This window comes from Dendrobates tinctorius, unplaced genomic scaffold, assembly GCF_039654945.1.
Source record: "Dendrobates tinctorius isolate UK_male_01 unplaced genomic scaffold, ASM3965494v1 ptg000005l, whole genome shotgun sequence".
In the NCBI taxonomy this organism is placed as follows: Eukaryota; Metazoa; Chordata; class Amphibia; order Anura; family Dendrobatidae; genus Dendrobates; species Dendrobates tinctorius.
This window is the reverse complement of record NW_027361673.1, coordinates 25,280,001-25,298,442: the sequence shown is the minus strand read 5'-3', so window position 1 is coordinate 25,298,442 and position 18,442 is coordinate 25,280,001. Positions and strand designations below refer to the sequence as shown.

The following is an 18,442-nucleotide window of genomic DNA, read 5'->3' as shown; positions in this document are numbered from 1 at the left end:
ACATGCTCAGTAGTGAGGCAGTGCTGTGGAGATGAATCTGTGCTGCACTTTATGTACATGCTCAGTAGTGAGGCAGTGCTGTGGAGATGAATCTGTGCTGCACTTTATGTACATGTTCAGTAGTGAGGCAGTGCTGTGGAGATGAATCTGTGCTGCACTTTATGTACATGCTCAGTAGTGAGGCAGTGCTGTGGAGATGAATCTGTGCTGCTCTTTACAGGCTCAGTAGTGAGGCAGTGCTGTGGAGATTAATCTGTGCTGCTCTTTATCTACAGGCTCAGTAGTGAGGCAGTGCTGTGGAGATTAATCTGTGCTGCTCTTTATGTACAGGCTCAGTAGTGAGGCAGTGCTGTGGAGATTAATCTGTGCTGCCCTTTATGTACATGCTCAGTAGTGAGGCAGTGCTGTGGAGATGAATCTGTGCTGCACTTTATGTACATGCTCAGTAGTGAGGCAGTGCTGTGGAGATGAATCTGTGCTGCACTTTGTGTACATGCTCAGTAGTGAGGCAGTGCTGTGGAGATGGATCTGTGCTGCTCTTTATCTACATGCTCAGTAGTGAGGCAGTGCTGTGGAGATGAATCTGTGCTGCACTTTATGTACATGCTCAGTAGTGAGGCAGTGCTGTGGAGATGAATCTGTGCTGCGCTTTATGTACATGCTCAGTAGTGAGGCAGTGCTGTGGAGATGAATCTGTGCTGCACTTTATGTACATGCTCAGTAGTGAGGCAGTGCTGTGGAGATGAATCTGCTGCTCTTTATGTACAGGCTCAGTAGTGAGGCAGTGCTGTGGAGATGAATCTGTGCTTCACTTTATGTACATGCTCAGTAGTGAGGCAGTGCTGTGGAGATGAATCTGTGCTGCGCTTTATGTACAGGCTCAGTAGTGAGGCAGTGCTGTGGAGATGAATCTGTGCTGCTCTTTATGTACAGGCTCAGTAGTGAGGCTGTGCTGCACTTTATGTCCATGCTCAGTAGTGAGGCAGTGCTGTGGAGATGAATTTGTGCTGCACTTTGTGTACATGCTCAGTAGTGAGGCAGTGCTGTGGAGATGGATCTGTGCTGCTCTTTATCTACAGGCTCAGTAGTGAGGCAGTGCTGTGGAGATGAATCTGTGCTGCGCGTTATGTACATGCTCAGTAGTGAGGCAGTGCTGTGGAGATGAATCTGTGCTGCGCTTTATGTACAGGCTCAGTAGTGAGGCAGTGCTGTGGAGATGAATCTGTGCTGCCCTTTATGTACAGGCTCAGTAGTGAGGCAGTGCTGTGGAGATGAATCTGTGCTGCTCTTTATGTACAGGCTCAGTAGTGAGGCAGTGCTGTGGAGATGAATCTGTGCTGCGCTTTATGTACATGCTCAGTAGTGAGGCAGCGCTGTGGAGATGAATCTGTGCTGCACTTTATGTACAGGCTCAGTAGTGAGGCAGTGATGTGGAGATGAATTTGTGCTGCACTTTATATACATGCTCAGTAGTGAGGCAGTGCTGTGGAGATGAATCTGTGCTGCACTTTATATACATGCTCAGTAGTGAGGCAGTGCTGTGGAGATGAATCTGTGCTGCTCTTTATGTACAGGCTCAGTAGTGAGGCAGTGCTGCACTTTATGTACATGCTCAGTAGTTAGGCAGCGCTGTGGAGATGAATCTGTGCTGCACTTTATGTACAGGCTCAGTAGTGAGGCAGTGATGTGGAGATGAATCTGTGCTGCACTTTATATACATGCTCAGTAGTGAGGCAGTGCTGTGGAGATGAATCTGTGCTGCACTTTATGTACATGCTCAGTAGTGAGGCAGTGCTGTGGAGATGAATCTGTGCTGCACTTTGTGTACATGCTCAGTAGTGAGGCAGTGCTGTGGAGATGGATCTGTGCTGCGCTTTATGTACATGCTCAGTAGTGAGGCAGTGCTGTGGAGATGAATCTGTGCTGCACTTTATGTACATGCTCAGTAGTGAGGCAGTGCTGTGGAGATGAATCTGCTGCTCTTTATGTACAGGCTCAGTAGTGAGGCAGTGCTGTGGAGATGAATCTGTGCTGCACTTTATGTACATGCTCAGTAGTGAGGCAGTGCTGTGGAGATGAATCTGTGCTGTGCTTTATGTACAGGCTCAGTAGTGAGGCAGTGCTGTGGAGATGAATCTGTGCTGCTCTTTATGTACAGGCTCAGTAGTGAGGCAGTGCTGCACTTTATGTCCATGCTCAGTAGTGAGGCAGTGCTGTGGAGATGAATTTGTGCTGCACTTTGTGTACATGCTCAGTAGTGAGGCAGTGCTGTGGAGATGGATCTGTGCTGCTCTTTATCTACAGGCTCAGTAGTGAGGTAGTGCTGTGGAGATGAATCTGTGCTGCGCTTTATGTACATGCTCAGTAGTGAGGCAGTGCTGTGGAGATGAATCTGTGCTGCGCTTTATGTACAGGTTCAGTAGTGAGGCAGTGCTGTGGAGATGAATCTGTGCTGCCCTTTATGTACAGGCTCAGTAGTGAGGCAGTGCTGTGGAGATGAATCTGTGCTGCTCTTTATGTACAGGCTCAGTAGTGAGGCAGTGCTGTGGAGATGAATCTGTGCTGCCCTTTATGTACAGGCTCAGTAGTGAGGCAGTGATGTGGAGATGAATTTGTGCTGCACTTTATATACATGCTCAGTAGTGAGGCAGTGCTGTGGAGATGAATCTGTGCTGCACTTTATGTACAGGCTCAGTAGTGAGGCAGTGATGTGGAGATGAATCTGTGCTGCACTTTATATACATGCTCAGTAGTGAGGCAGTGCTGTGGAGATGAATCTGTGCTGCTCTTTATGTACAGGCTCAGTAGTGAGGCAGTGCTGCACTTTATGTACATGCTCAGTAGTGAGGCAGCGCTGTGGAGATGAATCTGTGCTGCACTTTATGTACAGGCTCAGTAGTGAGACAGTGCTGTGGTGATGAATCTGTGCTGCACTTTATGTACATGCTAAGTAGTGAGGCAGTGCTGTTGAGATGAATCTGTGCTGTACTTTATGTACAGGCTCAGTAGTGAGGCAGTGCTGTGGAGATGAATCTGCGGCTCTTGATTTACAGGCTCAGTAGTGAGGCAGTGCTGTGGAGATGAATCTGTGCTGCACTTTATGTACATGCTCAGTAGTGAGGCAGTGCTGTGGAGATGAATCTGTGCTGCTCTTTATGTACAGGCTCAGTAGTGAGGCAGTGCTGCACTTTATGTACATGCTCAGTAGTGAGGCAGTGCTGTGGAGATGAATCTGTGCTGCACTTTATGTACATGCTCAGTAGTGAGGCAGGGCTGTGGAGATGAATCTGTGCTGCACTTTATGTACATGCTCAGTAGTGAGGCAGTGCTGTGGAGATGAATCTGTGCTGCGCTTTATGTACATGCTCAGTAGTGAGGCAGTGCTGTGGAGATGAATCTGTGCTGCACTATATGTACATGCTCAGTAGTGAGGCAGGGCTGTCGAGATGAATCTGTGCTGCGCTTTATGTACAGGCTCAGTAGTGAGGCAGTGCTGTGGAGATGAATCTGCTGCGCTTTATGTACATGCTCAGTAGTGCGGCAGTGCTGTGGGGATGAATCTGTGCTGCACTTTATGTACATGCTCAGTAGTGAGGCAGGGCTGTGGAGATGAATCTGTGCTGCACTATATGTACATGCTCAGTAGTGCGGCAGTGCTGTGGGGATGAATCTGTGCTGCACTTTATGTACATGCTCAGTAGTGAGGCAGTGCTGTGGAGATGAATCTGTGCTGCACTTTATGTACATGCTCAGTAGTGAGGCAGTGCTGTGGAGATGAATCTGTGCTGCACTTTATGTACAGGCTCAGTAGTGAGGCAGTGCTGTGGAGATGAATCTGTGCTGCACATTATGTACATGCTCAGTAGTGAGGCAGTGCTGTGGGGATGAATCTGTGCTGCACTATATGTACATGCTCAGTAGTGCGGCAGTGCTGTGGAGATGAATCTGCTGCACTTTATGTACAGGCTCAGTAGTGAGGCAGGGCTGTGGAGATGAATCTGTGCTGCACTTTATATACAGGCTCAGTAGTGAGGCAGTGCTGTGGAGATGAATCTGTGCTGCACTTTATGTACATGCTCAGTAGTGAGGCAGTGCTGTGGAGATGAATCTGTGCTGCACTTTATGTACAGGCTCAGTAGTGAGGCAGTGCTGTGGAGATGAATCTGTGCTGCACATTATGTACATGCTCAGTAGTGAGGCAGTGCTGTGGGGATGAATCTGTGCTGCACTATATGTACATGCTCAGTAGTGCGGCAGTGCTGTGGAGATGAATCTGCTGCACTTTATGTACAGGCTCAGTAGTGAGGCAGGGCTGTGGAGATGAATCTGTGCTGCACTTTATATACAGGCTCAGTAGTGCGGCAGTGCTGTGGGGATGAATCTGTGCTGTACTTTATGTACATGCTCAGTAGTGAGGCAGGGCTGTGGAGATGAATCTGTGCTGCACTTTATGTACATGCTCAGTAGTGAGGCAGCGCTGTGGAGATGAATCTGTGCTGCACTTTATGTACATGCTCAGTAGTGAGGCAGTGCTGTGGGGATGAATCTGTGCTACACTTTATGTACATGCTCAGTACTGAGGCAGGGCTGTGGAGATGAATCTGTGCTGCACTTTATGTACATGCTCAGTAGTGAGGCAGTGCTGTGGAGATGAATCTGTGCTGCACTTTATGTACATGCTCAGTAGTGAGGCAGTGCTGTGGGGATGAATCTGTGCTACACTTTATGTACATGCTCAGTACTGAGGCAGGGCTGTGGAGATGTATCTGTGCTGCACTTTATGTACATGCTCAGTAGTGAGGCAGTGCTGTGGAGATGAATCTGTGCTGCACTTTATGTACAGGCTCAGTAGTGAGGCAGTGCTGTGGGGATGAATCTGTGCTGCACTTTATGTACAGGCTCAGTAGTGAGGCAGGGCTGTGAAGATGAATCTGTGCTGCACTTTATGTACATGCTCAGTAGTGAGGCAGGGCTGTGGAGTCGGAGTCTGAGGTTTGGCTCTCTGCCTCTGTTCATCTCCATCTGGCCCCAGAACGTGCCTTACCCTTTCACAGTGCACGCACAGTTCTGTCTTGCTTATTCCACAGCTTTGGATTCAACCACACATAAGAGGCAGCAGCTAATGCGAGCTGAAACCACTCATGTTCTCTCCCTGCATCCCATCATCCCTAATGGCGCCCCATATACTGGCCAGTGATTTTCTACAGCTCTTATGTATGATGAATCTCGGTAATGTCGGCACTGCAGGCAGTAGACGTTCCCGTGCTGGTCACATTTGGCTGTGGCTCCATCGTGAGTCGGGTGCTGATGCTGTTGCTGCTGTGATTGGTGGAAATGTTGCTTTTCACAGTCAGGGCGGATAAAAATGTGATCTTGGTAACCCTCATTCAGATTTAGAGGAGAGTATTTCATACATTTTTGGAACCTCTGCCAAAGCCGCATTCCCAGAGGCATCTTGGTTAATATTTTACATCAGTATGTGCGGTGTATTCTCCTCTGTTATATCAGCAGGGCAAACAAAATAACAGCGCTGCTGGATCCGTTATACAATGGACACCAATGCCACGGAGCATCTTATTCGTCTGTTGGTGTGTCCGACAATAGCAGATTTTATCCGTTCTGTCCATTTTTTACATTTTAACATGAAGCTTTGGATTTTTTTTATTATTTATTACGATTTATTTTTTTCAGCACATGAGAAAATTACAGATCGTAAAAAGTGACACACTAACCAAACACTGAAGATAATAGGGTGTTTTTCCACGTATGAGGAAAAAAAAGTGGGATATTTGAATGAGGCCAAACAAGTGACCTAGCAGGGATGATTCATATGTAAAGTGGTGTAGGACAGGCAGAGATCCTCACGGGTCTGGGTGTGGAGAGTCAGCTGTGTGACTTGTGAGCGTCTCCGCATAATCTACTGCGTGACCTGTCACATGGGCTCTAAAGGCAAAATATCAGCTATCGGGCAAGGGTTTATACATAGTGTATGATCTAAGCGCTGGGAATAGGTATTAGTGACCAAATACAAGGGAGAAATTATGTAAGAAAGTGTGAGTGTGTGTATGTATGTATATATAAGATACATGCATACACAATCATCTACTCTCCTACACATACATACAGAATCATACTAAAAGGCACTTTCATACGCTGTCACATGTGAATTATTTTCATACACGCATGCATACACTGGCATGTAAAAGTTTAGGCACGCCTGGTCATAATTACTGTTATTGTGAACAGTTAAGTTTGAAGTTTACGTGATCTAAAGTTATAGATGACATTTCTTTTATATTTTAGGCAAAAAAAAAGTCTTCTTTTTTTACTTTTTAAAAATTACAAAAAGGAAAATGCGCCAGTGCAAAAGTTTTGTCACCCTGCATGGTTAGTAGTAGCACCCTCTTTTGCAAGTATCACCGTTTTTAAGGTTAGGTGCACACGATCAGAAATTGCTGCGGGTTGGACACTGCGTACTTATGCAGCGTCAAACTTGCAGCGGCCAGATGTTTGAGACATTGTAATTTATTAATTTTCTTCTTGGCTGAAAACAAACAAAAAAGCTCCTCCAATTCGCTAAAAGGCGTATTATTACTCTTCTGTAAAATATGTAGTGTGGCCTGCGGGAATAGTGCAGTAGTTATAGAAAACAGTGCCATATAATACTAAGGTGGAGAAGACCGAGGGGAAACACAAAGGGCAGGGACCATGGGTAGCGGGCACAGCCCACGTATTGTATCATACAGAGGAGGAATCGCCCATTTTCATTGCACGTCACCTTTGGCAGTACAGAGGTTAAAACAGCAAATTTATAGGATAACCTGAATGTAATGTGCAGATTTTATGGAGGATTCACTGGAGCTTACCTTGCCCAGTGCCTGGCGACACACTCAAAAATAAGCTCATGATGCTTGTAGGTGATAACTTTCTGATCAGTGGTCCCGAGTGCTTGGGACCCTCACCATTCGACAGATTTTTATCCCTGATGGAGCACTTTTAACCCTGTTACAAAATGTAGTTATGGGTCCAAAGCCTGAGCGCCACTCCATTCGTTCTCGGCTTCTTAGTGTGGCTGCCGGAAATATCTGAGAGCAGCATTCAGCAACTCCATAGGGGATGTCTGGAGCAGTGGTCGAGCATGTGCACTTCCCCTACAGTCTAACCGGGATATAAGCGTCCCGTTCTACCGATCGTGCGGGTAGTGGATAGGCGAGAGTTTGTTCTCCCTGGAGTGTGAGTGTATTAATATAGTCACCTGCCGCTGCTCTCTCCAGGATCCAGCGCCGTTCTTCTGCTCTGCTGAATGACGTCACCGCTCTGCAGACTCCTCCGGGTGTCGCTGCGCTCTGTGTGACCCAGAAGTGACTTTTACAGTATAATCCTATGGAGCAGCAGAAAGAGGCACCATAGGCTTTCACTGTAACTGCGACTTTCGGCTCACACATAGAGTGTAGAATGAGCCGGCAGGTCTCATTAGTGATGGCGTCACTGAGAAGAGCAGAAGACCGGTGCTGGACACTGGAGAGAGTGACGGTAGGAAAGTATATTAATACACTCATACTACATTACATGCACATACAGTGCCTACAAGTAGTATTCAACCCCCTGAAGATTTAGCAGGTTTGATAAGATGCAAATAAGTTAGAGCCTTCAAACTTCACACAAGAGCAGGATTTATTAACAGATGCATAAATCTTACAAACCAAAAAGTTATGTTGCTCAGTTAAATTTTAATAAATTTTAAACATACAAGTGTGGGTCAATTATTATTCAACCCCTAGGTTTAATATTTTGTGGAATAACCCTTGTTTGCAATTACAGCTAATAATCGTCTTTTATAAGACCTGATCAGGCCGGAACAGGTCTCTGGAGTTATCTTGGCCCACTCCTCCATGCAGATCTTCTCCAAGTTTATCTAGGTTCTTTGGGTGTCTCATGTGGACCTTAATCTTGAGCTCCTTCCACAAGTTTTCAATTGGGTTAAGGTCAGGAGACTGACTAGGCCACTCCAACACCTTGATTTTTTGCCTCTTGAACCAGGCCTTGGTTTTCTTGGCTGTGTGCTTTGGGTCGTTGTCTTGTTGGAAGATGAAATGACGACCCATCTTAAGATCCTTGATGGAGGAGCAGAGGTTCTTGGCCAAAATCTCCATGTAGGCCGTGCTATCCATCTTCCGATGGATGCGGACCAGATGGCCAGGCCCCTTGGCTGAGAAACAGCCCCACAGCATGATGCTGCCACCACCATGCTTGACTGTAGGGATGGTATTCTTGGGGTCGTATGCAGTGCCATCCAGTCTCCAAACGTCACGTGTGTGGTTGGCACCAAAGATCTCGATCTTGGTCTCATCAGACCAGAGAACCTTGAACCAGTCTGTCTCAGAGTCCTCCAAGTGATCATGAGCAAACTGTAGACGAGCCTTGACATGACGCTTTGAAAGTAAAGGTACCTTACGGGCTCGTCTGGAACGGAGACCATTGCGGTGGAGTACGTTACTTATGGTATTGACTGAAACCAATGTCCCCACTGCCATGAGATCTTCCCAGAGCTCCTTCCTTGTTGTCCTTGGGTTAGCCTTGACTCTTCGGACAAGCCTGGCCTCGGCACGGGAGGAAACTTTCAAAGGCTGTCCAGGCCGTGGAAGGCTAACAGTAGTTTCATAAGCCTTCCACTTCCGGATGATGCTCCCAACAGTGGAGACAGGTAGGCCCAACTCCTTGGAAAGGGTATTGTACCCCTTGCCAGCCTTGTGACCCTCCACGATCTTGTCTCTGATGGCCTTGGAATGCACCTTTGTCTTTCCCATGTTGACCATGTATGAGTGCTGTTCACAAGTTTGGGGAGGGTCTTAAATAGTCAGAAAAGGCTGGAAAAAGAGATAATTAATCCAAACATGTGAAGCTCATTGTTCTTTGTGCCTGAAATACTTCTTAATACTTTAGGGGAACCAAACAGAATTCTGGTGGTTTGAGGGGTTGAATAATAAATGACCCTCTGAATAAACTTTTCACAATTTAAAAAAAAATTAAACAAAGAAATAACATTCTTTTTTGCTGCAGTGCATTTCACACTTCCAGGCTGATCTACAGTCCAAATGTCACAATGCCAAGTTAATTCCGAATGTGTAAACCTGCTAAATCTGCAGGGGGTTGAATACTACTTGTAGGCACTGTATACCCACATTAAGGCTGTGTACCCACGTAAGCGTTTTTTTTTCATGTTTTTTTAAGCGTTTTTACCAGCAAAAACGCTTAAACGCTTACAAGAAGCATCCGATTCATTTTAATGAATGCCGCACTTTTTGTGCACATTGATGCATTTTTTTCCCGCGAAAAAACGCATCGCGGTAAAAAACGCAGCATGCTCATTAATTTCACAGAAAAATTTGCACATCTAACTATATTCTATGAGCAGGAGGATGCTCCTGTAAAAAATGGATTAAAAACGCGCTGGGAAGGAGTCCGTTTTTTTCTGCATAAGTGGGTACAAAGCCTAAAAGGGAACTTGTCAGCAGCATTTTACTATGTAAAGTACAGACTCTGCCATATTGGCGCAGTCCTACTGATAGAAATGACCCCTCAAGTGAAGAAATCATTTATGTAGATTTTCTTTCATCTCTGTGTAAAGTTTCCTTGTATTCATATCTTCATGCATCAGGGCGGCACTGTGGGTCTTCAGCTTTGTTTCGTCCCCTCCGCTGTGTCTGGGTGTCCTTTCTTCTTTTTTTAATATGGTGCACCATCCCAGCCGCAGACAGCGCTTGTGCAGATTAAGCTCTTCAGGAAAATAGCGCTTTCGTAGATTGCTCGGTGCAACCGGCACCATTTTACTGAAGCCCGCCATTAGTCTTAGCCGGCACTTGCGCAGATTGGCTCTGTGAGTAGTGCGATCCTATGAAGCCCAGCCGTAGAGATGGGGGCCCTCACGTATACCTCTGCTGACATGGTACCCTTTGGGGTGATATAGCGTGCACTTACGTTGAAGAGTTGCATAAATACACAGGGTGTCCGCAAGAAGGTGGTGTCAGCTGTTTTTAAGCCCCTTACTTTCCAGATTGGAGCATTTATGAATGGAGGGAAGAGCTAACTGATCCACCGTTTTGTTTTCCAGTTGCTGTCATTTTTGGCTTTCATATGTGAAGAATTCATCGCTCAGTGTGACTCCTGTGTCGGCCTCTACATCTTCGAGTTTGTCAGCTGCAGTGCCTTTTTGCTCGCCATCCTCATGTTAGTCGTGTACTGCTGCTCACCTCTGAGGAGTAGAATTATTATTCCAAGCTTCAAGAAAATAGTAAGTACCTTACACTTATCTCTTGGACTGATCGTATCACTACATCTACTAATGTTTACCGAGAGAGACTAATACTTTTTGTAAGAATCTTTTAAGAACCAGAGACATCAGCAAGGGAACAGAGTTCTCATCCCATTCCCTGCGGGTAGAGACACACGTCAAGTATTGGGAGCAGACATTCGGCATCAAAAAATGGGTCTTTTCGCATAAGATAAACTTGCTTTTTTACTGCATTTTTTTTCCATTCATTCAAATTTGTGACAAACACAGTTGTGGCCAAAAGTATTGACACCCCTGCAATTCTGTCAGATAATACTCAGTTTCTTCCTGAAAATGATTGCAATCACAAATTCTTTGGTATTATTATCTTCATTTAATTTGTCTTAAATGAAAAAAACACAAAAGAGAATGAAGCAAAAAGCAAAACATTGATCATTTCACACAAAACTCCAAAAATGGGCCAGACAAAAGTATTGGCACCCTCAGCCTAATACTTGGTTGCACAACCTTTAGCCAAAATAACTGCGACCGACCGCTTCCGGTAACTATCAAAGAGTTTCTTACAATGCTCTGCTGGAATTTTAGACCATTCTTCTTTGGCAAACTGGTCCAGGTCCCTGATATTTGAAGGGTGCCTTCTCCAAACTGCCATTTTTAGATCTCTCCACAGGTGTTCTATGGGATTCAGGTCTGGACTCATTGCTGGCCACCTTAGAAGTCTCCAGTGCTTTCTCTCAAACCATTTTCTAGTGCTTTTTGAAGTGTGTTTTGGGTCATTGTCCTGCTGGAAGACCCATGACCTCTGAGGGAGACCCAGCTTTCTCACACTGGGCCCTACATTATGCTGCAAAATTTGTTGGTAGTCTTCAGATTTCATAATGCCATGCACACAGTCAAGCAGTCCAGTGCCAGAGGCAGCAAAGCAACCCCAAAGCATCAGGGAACCTCTGCCATGTTTGACTGTAGGGCCCGTGTTTTTTTTTCTTTGAATGCCTCTTTTTTTCTCCTGTAAACTCTATGTTGATGCCTTTGCCCAAAAAGCTCTACTTTTGTCTCATCTGACCAGAAAACATTCTTCCAAAATGTTTTAGGCTTTTTCAGGTAAGTTTTGGCAAACTCCAGCCTGGCTTTTTTATGTCTCGGGGTAAGAAGTGGGGTCTTCCTGGGTCTCCTTCCATACAGTCCCTTTTCATTCAGACGCCGACGGATAGTACGGGTTGACACTGTTGTACCCTCGGACTGCAGGGCAGCTTGAACTTGTTTGGATGTTAGTCGAGGTTCTTTATCCAACATCCGCACAATCTTGCGTTGAAATCTCTTGTCAATTTTTCTTTTCCGTCCACATCTAGGGAGGTTAGCCACAGTGCCATGGGCTTTAAACTTCTTGATGACACTGCGCACGGTAGACACAGGAACATTCAGTAGCCTTGTAACTTGTAGCCTTGAGATTGCTCATGCTTCCTCACAATTTGGTTTCTCAAGTCTTCAGACAGTTCTTTGGTCTTCTTTCTTTTCTCCATGCTCAATGTGGTACACACAAGGACACAGGACAGAGGTTGAGTCAACTTTAATCAATGTCAGCAGCTCACCGGGTGCTGGTACATGTGACGGGGAGACGCCCACTTATCCAGGGTCTAGAGGATGGTACCTTTAAGAAACTGGGAGCACCATATCCTACCATAGGCATGATTCAGAAGGTATGGGACACCATTAAAAGGATCAGAGGGGTGGATGAGCTGACTAGGTACTCACCGGTGTGGGACAATGAGCATCTGCCGGAACTTAATAAGCTGCGTCAAATGGGCAATTGGAAGGCGAAAGGAGTAAGATATGTGTGCCAGCTGCAGAGTGGAACGGACCTGAAGACCTTTGAGACATTGTGAAAGGAATTTGATTTGCCTTCGGTATGGGGGTTTCAATACTATATGCTTCGACATGCTTGGAGGGCACAGTGTAGATTGGGAGCCATGACGGTTCAGGGCGACATTGTACTAGACTTTGTGTGTATGAAGGGAGGGACGAGGGGAGTTATATCGAGCATATATCATGATCTACTACACTCCTATCTGGGGGACAATCACCTCACTGCAAAGAGTAAATGGGAGAGGGAGGTGGGTACCCTCACAACAGAACAATGGGAGACTATTCTTGAATATGTCCCGAAGATCTCTCTAAGCGAGCAGGCACGGCTCTCCCAATTATATGTAATACATAGAACATACAAAACACCGCTGGTCCTATTCAAGGCGGGCTTGAGGGGAGACTCTAGCTGCCCTAAATGTGGCACAGACCAGGCCGGACTGTTACATATGTTATGGTCGTGTCCGCGGCTGGTGGCATACTGGCTGGTCGTTATCAACAAAATTGAGAGAGCTTATGCATGTACGCTCGACAGGAATCCAGTGCTGTTTGTTTTGGGGGAGGGGGATGGGATACCTGTCTCAGAACATTACAAAGTGGCAATAGCGAGGTTGCTGTATGTGGCACGCAAACTAATAGCACGAAAATGGAAGGATTCGGAACCCCCCACTAGGAGGGAATTTATTGCTCAGACACGTACGGTAATGCATTTAGAGGAAAGCATTTACAGGCGAAGCCATGGTGAAAGCACTTTCGAAAAAATATGGTCCGCATGGATGGCGGTGATATGATTGTTAAGACTCTCAAGTATACCCGGCATAAGGAGTATTGGGGGAGGGGGGATGGCTTTGATTGTATTACTACAAGATATGTGAATTGTTACATGTATATTGATATCCACTGTTTATTGTTTAAAATCTTTTGAAACCTAAATAAAAATAACTGGTTTAAAAAAAAAACTTTAATCCATGTCAACTGGCTGCAAGTGTGATTTAGTTATTGCCAACACCTGTTAGGTGCCACAGGTAAGTTACAGGTGCTGTTAATTACACAAATTAGAGAAGCATCACATGATTTTTCGAACAGTACCAATACTTTTGTCCACCCTCTTTTTTATGTTTGGTGTGGAATTATATCCAATTTGGCTTTAGGATAATTCTTTTTGTGTTTTTTCATTCAAGACAAATTAAATGAAGATAATAATACCAAAGAATTTGTGTTTGCAATCATTTTCAGGAAGAAACTGAGTATTATCTGACAGAATTGCAGGGGTGTCAATACTTTTGGCCACAACTGTAAGATACTCTGTAAGAATTGACTTGCAGCAAAATTGAAACTGTGGAGAAAATATACTTGTGCTATGAGATTCAAGAAATCTGAATATGTGACCATACCTTACGTTGGGAAATGAAACATGAATAAATGTTAATGTTCCTATTTTGTTTGCCATACCCCCACCCCACTAAAGAAATTAAATAAATCACTTAGGCCTGTTTCACACTTCAGTTTTTTTACGTCAGTCAAAATCCGCCAATTTTCGGAAAAAACGGATCCGCCAAAAAAGGGGCGGATCCGTTTTCTTTATCGCCTTATTGGGGGACACAGAACACCATGGGTGTATGCTGCTGCTGCTAGGAGGCTGACACTATGCAAAAACAGAAAATTAGCTCCTCCCCGGCAGTATACACCCACCGACAGGCACCAAGCACCTCAGTTTGTGCTTAGTGTCTGTAGGAGGCGGACCGGGATCTCCCCAGATCCGCAGATATTAATCCAATTTTTCCTTTCAGGGTTTAGTTTGAACTTTTTAATCTTTTCTTCTTTTATCTTTTAGGTTTTTCCGTTAGGAAACGGGGTATACTTATCACCCTGATTTCCTATATCATGCGGCTGAGCGAGCAGTGTGGTGTCATCCACATCGCAACTCTCAGTACCGCAGGCAGGACTTTTCCCTATCACCTTCCGGTGATAAGGGTTGTGGACAGGTGGCTGGTCCTTGCCGAATCCCCCTCCTCACCCCTCTCTCGGGACAGGGCTGAGAGTAAGACGGCGATCGCAGGTGGTTCAAGCCGTCTTCTGCAGGATGCGGGTACAGAGGACTCCTTCCCCTCCCAGCGGCCTGCCGTTTTCCCGTGGGCCCCTGTGGTCATCCTCTTCAGGGACGTCAGGTAAGTGCCTGTACGTTCCCTCCGGCCCCCGCATAAGCTCCAGTGCATGGGAGAAGTTGGACCTTGGGATTACAGGTCCACTGTTTTTGAATCTCCCGCCCTTTCTGCCTGCCGCGCGCTCACACAATGGAATGCGGACACTATCCCTTCCCCTCTTCTAGTCAGGGAGACGCTGCGGATCTCTTCACTCACCGCAGCAGCGTCGCAAGCAGGGGACCGCTTCATATTGATTCCTGAGCGCGGTATGTCGGGGTAGGCAAGGGGTTGCAGCGCGGGCGCTGTCACTTTCACTTTCACTTTCCCTCAGCCAAGGGAATTTCTCTGCTCCCTCCTCCGTTCCTGAGCGCGCTCTTTCAGCGCGCCTTTTCTAGCCCATCACAGGGCTTCTTTCTCTTTGGACTGCCAGCCTCCCCTCTCGGTCAGGCCCCTCCGTCGCTGATAGCCAATCACGGCGCAGCCGCTAAGCTCCGCCCCACCTTCTTCCAGCACAAGGATTTCCTGGTTTTTCACTCCTTCCTGCGCTGCTTGGGGGACACTTCGGCGTTTCTTCTGCTGCTCACAGAATCTCGGTAGGCTCGGCTCTGGCACAGGGATTAGCTCTCCTCGGCAGTTTTTCCCTAATTTCTGCGGCCATTCAGTGCAGTTCACTTATGCCCAACCCTTCAGGGGATCTCTGCTTCAGGCCCACCGCTACCTATTACGCCTGTGCGCGCTGTAAAAAGAAGTGGGCATCGGGTCAGTCATCCCCATTCTGCCCCCTCTGCAGTCCTTCCAATATGTCAGCATCTCAGGAACGCACAGAATCCCGGGCGGAGGGCGCTCTTCCCTCCTCTCTCCCTCCGGAGTGGGCCGTTACAATGTCACAGTCTGTTTCTGACTTGACAAAAGTATCACAGTCGCTGGTTCAGGTCTTAGAACGATTACCTCAGCTATCCTCAGCCACCTCTGCCCCGACCACCTCTCGGGGTGAGTCGTCCGCACCTGACCGCGACCTTCAGAGAGACAGACAGGGAAGGACTTCTCGGAAGCGGGCTCTGTCCACTTCGTCTTCGAGCTCGCAGGGCCCTTCCGCTCCCAGGCCTCCTTCTCCCTCCTCGGAGGACAGCCTTCAGTCAGGCGATGATTCTCATTCGGAAGCTAGCTCAGAGGGGAACAGCGTTTCTAAAACGCGGGACATGGTCGATAGTCTTCTTGCAGCTATCTTCCAAACACTAAAGCTTAAACAGGATGAGGCTCCAGCTCAGGAAAGCTCGGTTCTCCTTAGACGAACCAGACCTCCGTCTCGAACATTTCCCAATCACAACGATTTCGATACTACCTTATCCAAACACTGGGAGCGCCCTGAGCAACGTTTCTCAGGCCGCAAGTACTTGGACGTTCTGTACCCCTTTGACGCAGAACTGCTCTCTAAGTGGTCCAAGGCTCCAGAGGTAGATCCTCCAGTATCCCGGATAGCCTCTAAAACGGTGCTCTCGCTGCCCGACGGGGCATCGCTCAAAGATCCTACTGACAGGCAGATTGAATCTCTGGCTAAATCTATCTTTGAGGCATCAGGCGCCTCTCTCTGCCCTATTTTCGCATCCGCCTGGGTGGCGAAGGTCATTTCCGCTTGGGCAAAAATTCTTCGCAGAGGCATCTTAGCGTCAGCTCCTCAAGACGAGTTGGCAGATCTTGCAGATCAGATTAACCAGGCGGGGAAATACCTTTTGGCCGCCTCCTTGGACGCGGCCGGCTGCGTAGCAAGGGCTAACAGCAACATAGTAGCTGTACGCCGAGTCCTTTGGCTAAAGTCATGGAATGCGGACACTACTTCGAAAAAGTCGCTTACCAATCTGCCGTTCCATGGCTCTAGGCTCTTTGGAGCAAAGCTGGATCAGATAATTTCCGATGCCACTGGAGGTAAAAGTACTTCGCTTCCCCAGTCTCGACCAAAACGTCCCTTCAACAGAAGGGGGTTTCGACCATTCAGGCCCTTTCGTCCCTTCCCTGCCACGGAGAGAGTCACTCAACAGGATCGGCCGCCTGCCACCAGGGAGCGGGATCAGAGGAAACCTTCCTACAAGCCCGCTCCTCGCTGGAGATCTAGAGGACAATATTCCAGATCTGCAGGAGTCAATTCCGGCAGATTTTCATCTAAGTGACGGGTCACCCCCACCTGGAATTTCTTCCAGGGTGGGCGGCAGACTTTCCTTTTTCGCGGATGCTTGGCTGTCCGTTGTAGACGACGCTTGGGTCAGAGAACTCGTCGCATCCGGTTACAAAATCGAATTTGCTTCACTCCCGAACAGACGGTTTTTCCGGTCTCGGCCTCCGCGACAGCGGGCCCAGGTTCCGGGTTTTCTGCAGGCCATTTCCTCCCTCCTTTCCGCCAGAGTCATTGTTCCCGTTCCCTCAGACGAACGGTTTTCCGGGTTCTACTCCAATCTCTTTGTAGTCCCGAAAAAAGACAGCTCTCTTCGTCCTATTCTGGACCTCAAATTGCTCAATCGCCACGTGAAGATTCTTCATTTCAGGATGGAGTCTCTTCGGTCGGTGATTGCTTCCATGGAGCCCGGGGAATTTCTCTGCTCGGTGGACATTCGGGATGCCTATCTGCACATTCCAATATGTGTGCAACATCAGAAGTATCTTCGATTTGCGTTTCAGGGAGAGCACTTTCAGTTCACAGCTCTCCCTTTCGGCCTAGCTTCAGCGCCCCGGGTTTTCACGAAGGTGATGGCGACCGTCATGGCCATCCTTCGCTCCAGAGGGATCCTCATCATCCCTTATCTAGACGATCTTTTGATCAAGGGTTCGTCTCGCCGGGACTGTCTCCGGAGCCTTCAGATAACCCTGGACACTCTCAGCCGCCTAGGTTGGCTGGTCAATAAGGAGAAGTCCATTCTGATCCCCACCCAGCGTCTGACCTTTCTGGGTATGGAATTCGACACGGAGCTAGCCCGTGTTTTTCTTCCAAAGGACAAATTTACAACTCTGGCCAAGGGCATCAGAACTCTCAAGAGGCCTGCTCCCATTCCCATTCGGTTCTGCTTGAAGGTCCTGGGGAAGATGGTGCCCTTTGCGCAGTTTCACCTTCGCCCCCTTCAGCTATTTCTGCTTTCAGCCTGGGACAAGACCACGAGGTCCTTGGACCGTCCTATTCGGCTTCCTCTCAGAGTGAGGCAGTCTCTCACTTGGTGGCTACGGCCAGCGTCAGTTCTCCAAGGGAGGTCTTTCCTTCCGCCTCAGTGGCGAATCATCACCACCGACGCGAGCCTTCTAGGATGGGGAGCCGTGTTCCATCAGAAAGCGGCCCAAGGCCGCTGGCAGCCACAGGAGTCTCTCCTTCCAATCAATCTTTTGGAGATCAGGGCAATTTTCCTGGCCCTTCTTCACTGGCAGCCCCTCCTCTCCAGCAAGCCGGGCCGTATTCAGTCGGACAACGCCACGGCCGTGGCGTACATAAACCATCAGGGGGGCACGCGCAGCAAACAAGTAATGTCAGAAGTGGCCAAGATACTACGCTGGGAAGAACGTTACGTTCCGACAATCTCCGCCGTCCATATTCCAGGGGTGGAAAATTGGGCAGTCGACTTTCTGAGTCGCCAGGGCCTAGCGTCCGGCGAATGGTCCCTGCACCCCGCGGTTTTCTCTCAGATATGCGACCGTTGGGGCACCCCGGATGTCGATCTCATGGCATCTCGGATGAACCACAAGGTGCCGCAGTTCGTAGCCAGGTCCAGGGACCCTCTAGCCGTCGCATGCGACGCACTGGTGACTCCGTGGTCCCAGTTTCAACTTCCGTATCTGTTCCCGCCTCTGGCATTGATCCCTCGGGTGGTCAAAAAGATAAAATCGGAAGGCGTACCAGTGATTCTAGTTGCTCCAGATTGGCCAAGACGGCCTTGGTACGCGGAACTGGTCAACATGCTCGCGGACGTTCCCTGGAGGCTTCCGGACCGTCCAGACCTTCTCTCGCAAGGCCCCCTTTACCACGAGAATTCTCAGTCTCTGAATTTGACGGCATGGCCGTTGAGACCGCAATTCTGAAGGAATCAGGTCTGTCCAGTCAGGTTATTCAAACTATGATCAGAGCCAGGAAACCAGCCTCTTCCCGCATTTACTATAGGTACTGGAAGGCTTT

General features: G+C 47.8%; 1 protein-coding gene across 1 annotated transcript in view; it reads left to right on the top strand.

The window, feature by feature from the left end:
- CMTM6 (CKLF like MARVEL transmembrane domain containing 6) overlaps nt 1-18,442 on the top strand; it is a 92,041-nt gene that overhangs the window by 54,985 nt on the left and 18,614 nt on the right. Inside the window, exon 2 of the mRNA XM_073568730.1 lies at nt 10,112-10,291. Coding sequence (XP_073424831.1) covers nt 10,112-10,291 — 180 coding nt within the window. The remainder of the gene's footprint in view (nt 1-10,111; nt 10,292-18,442) is intronic.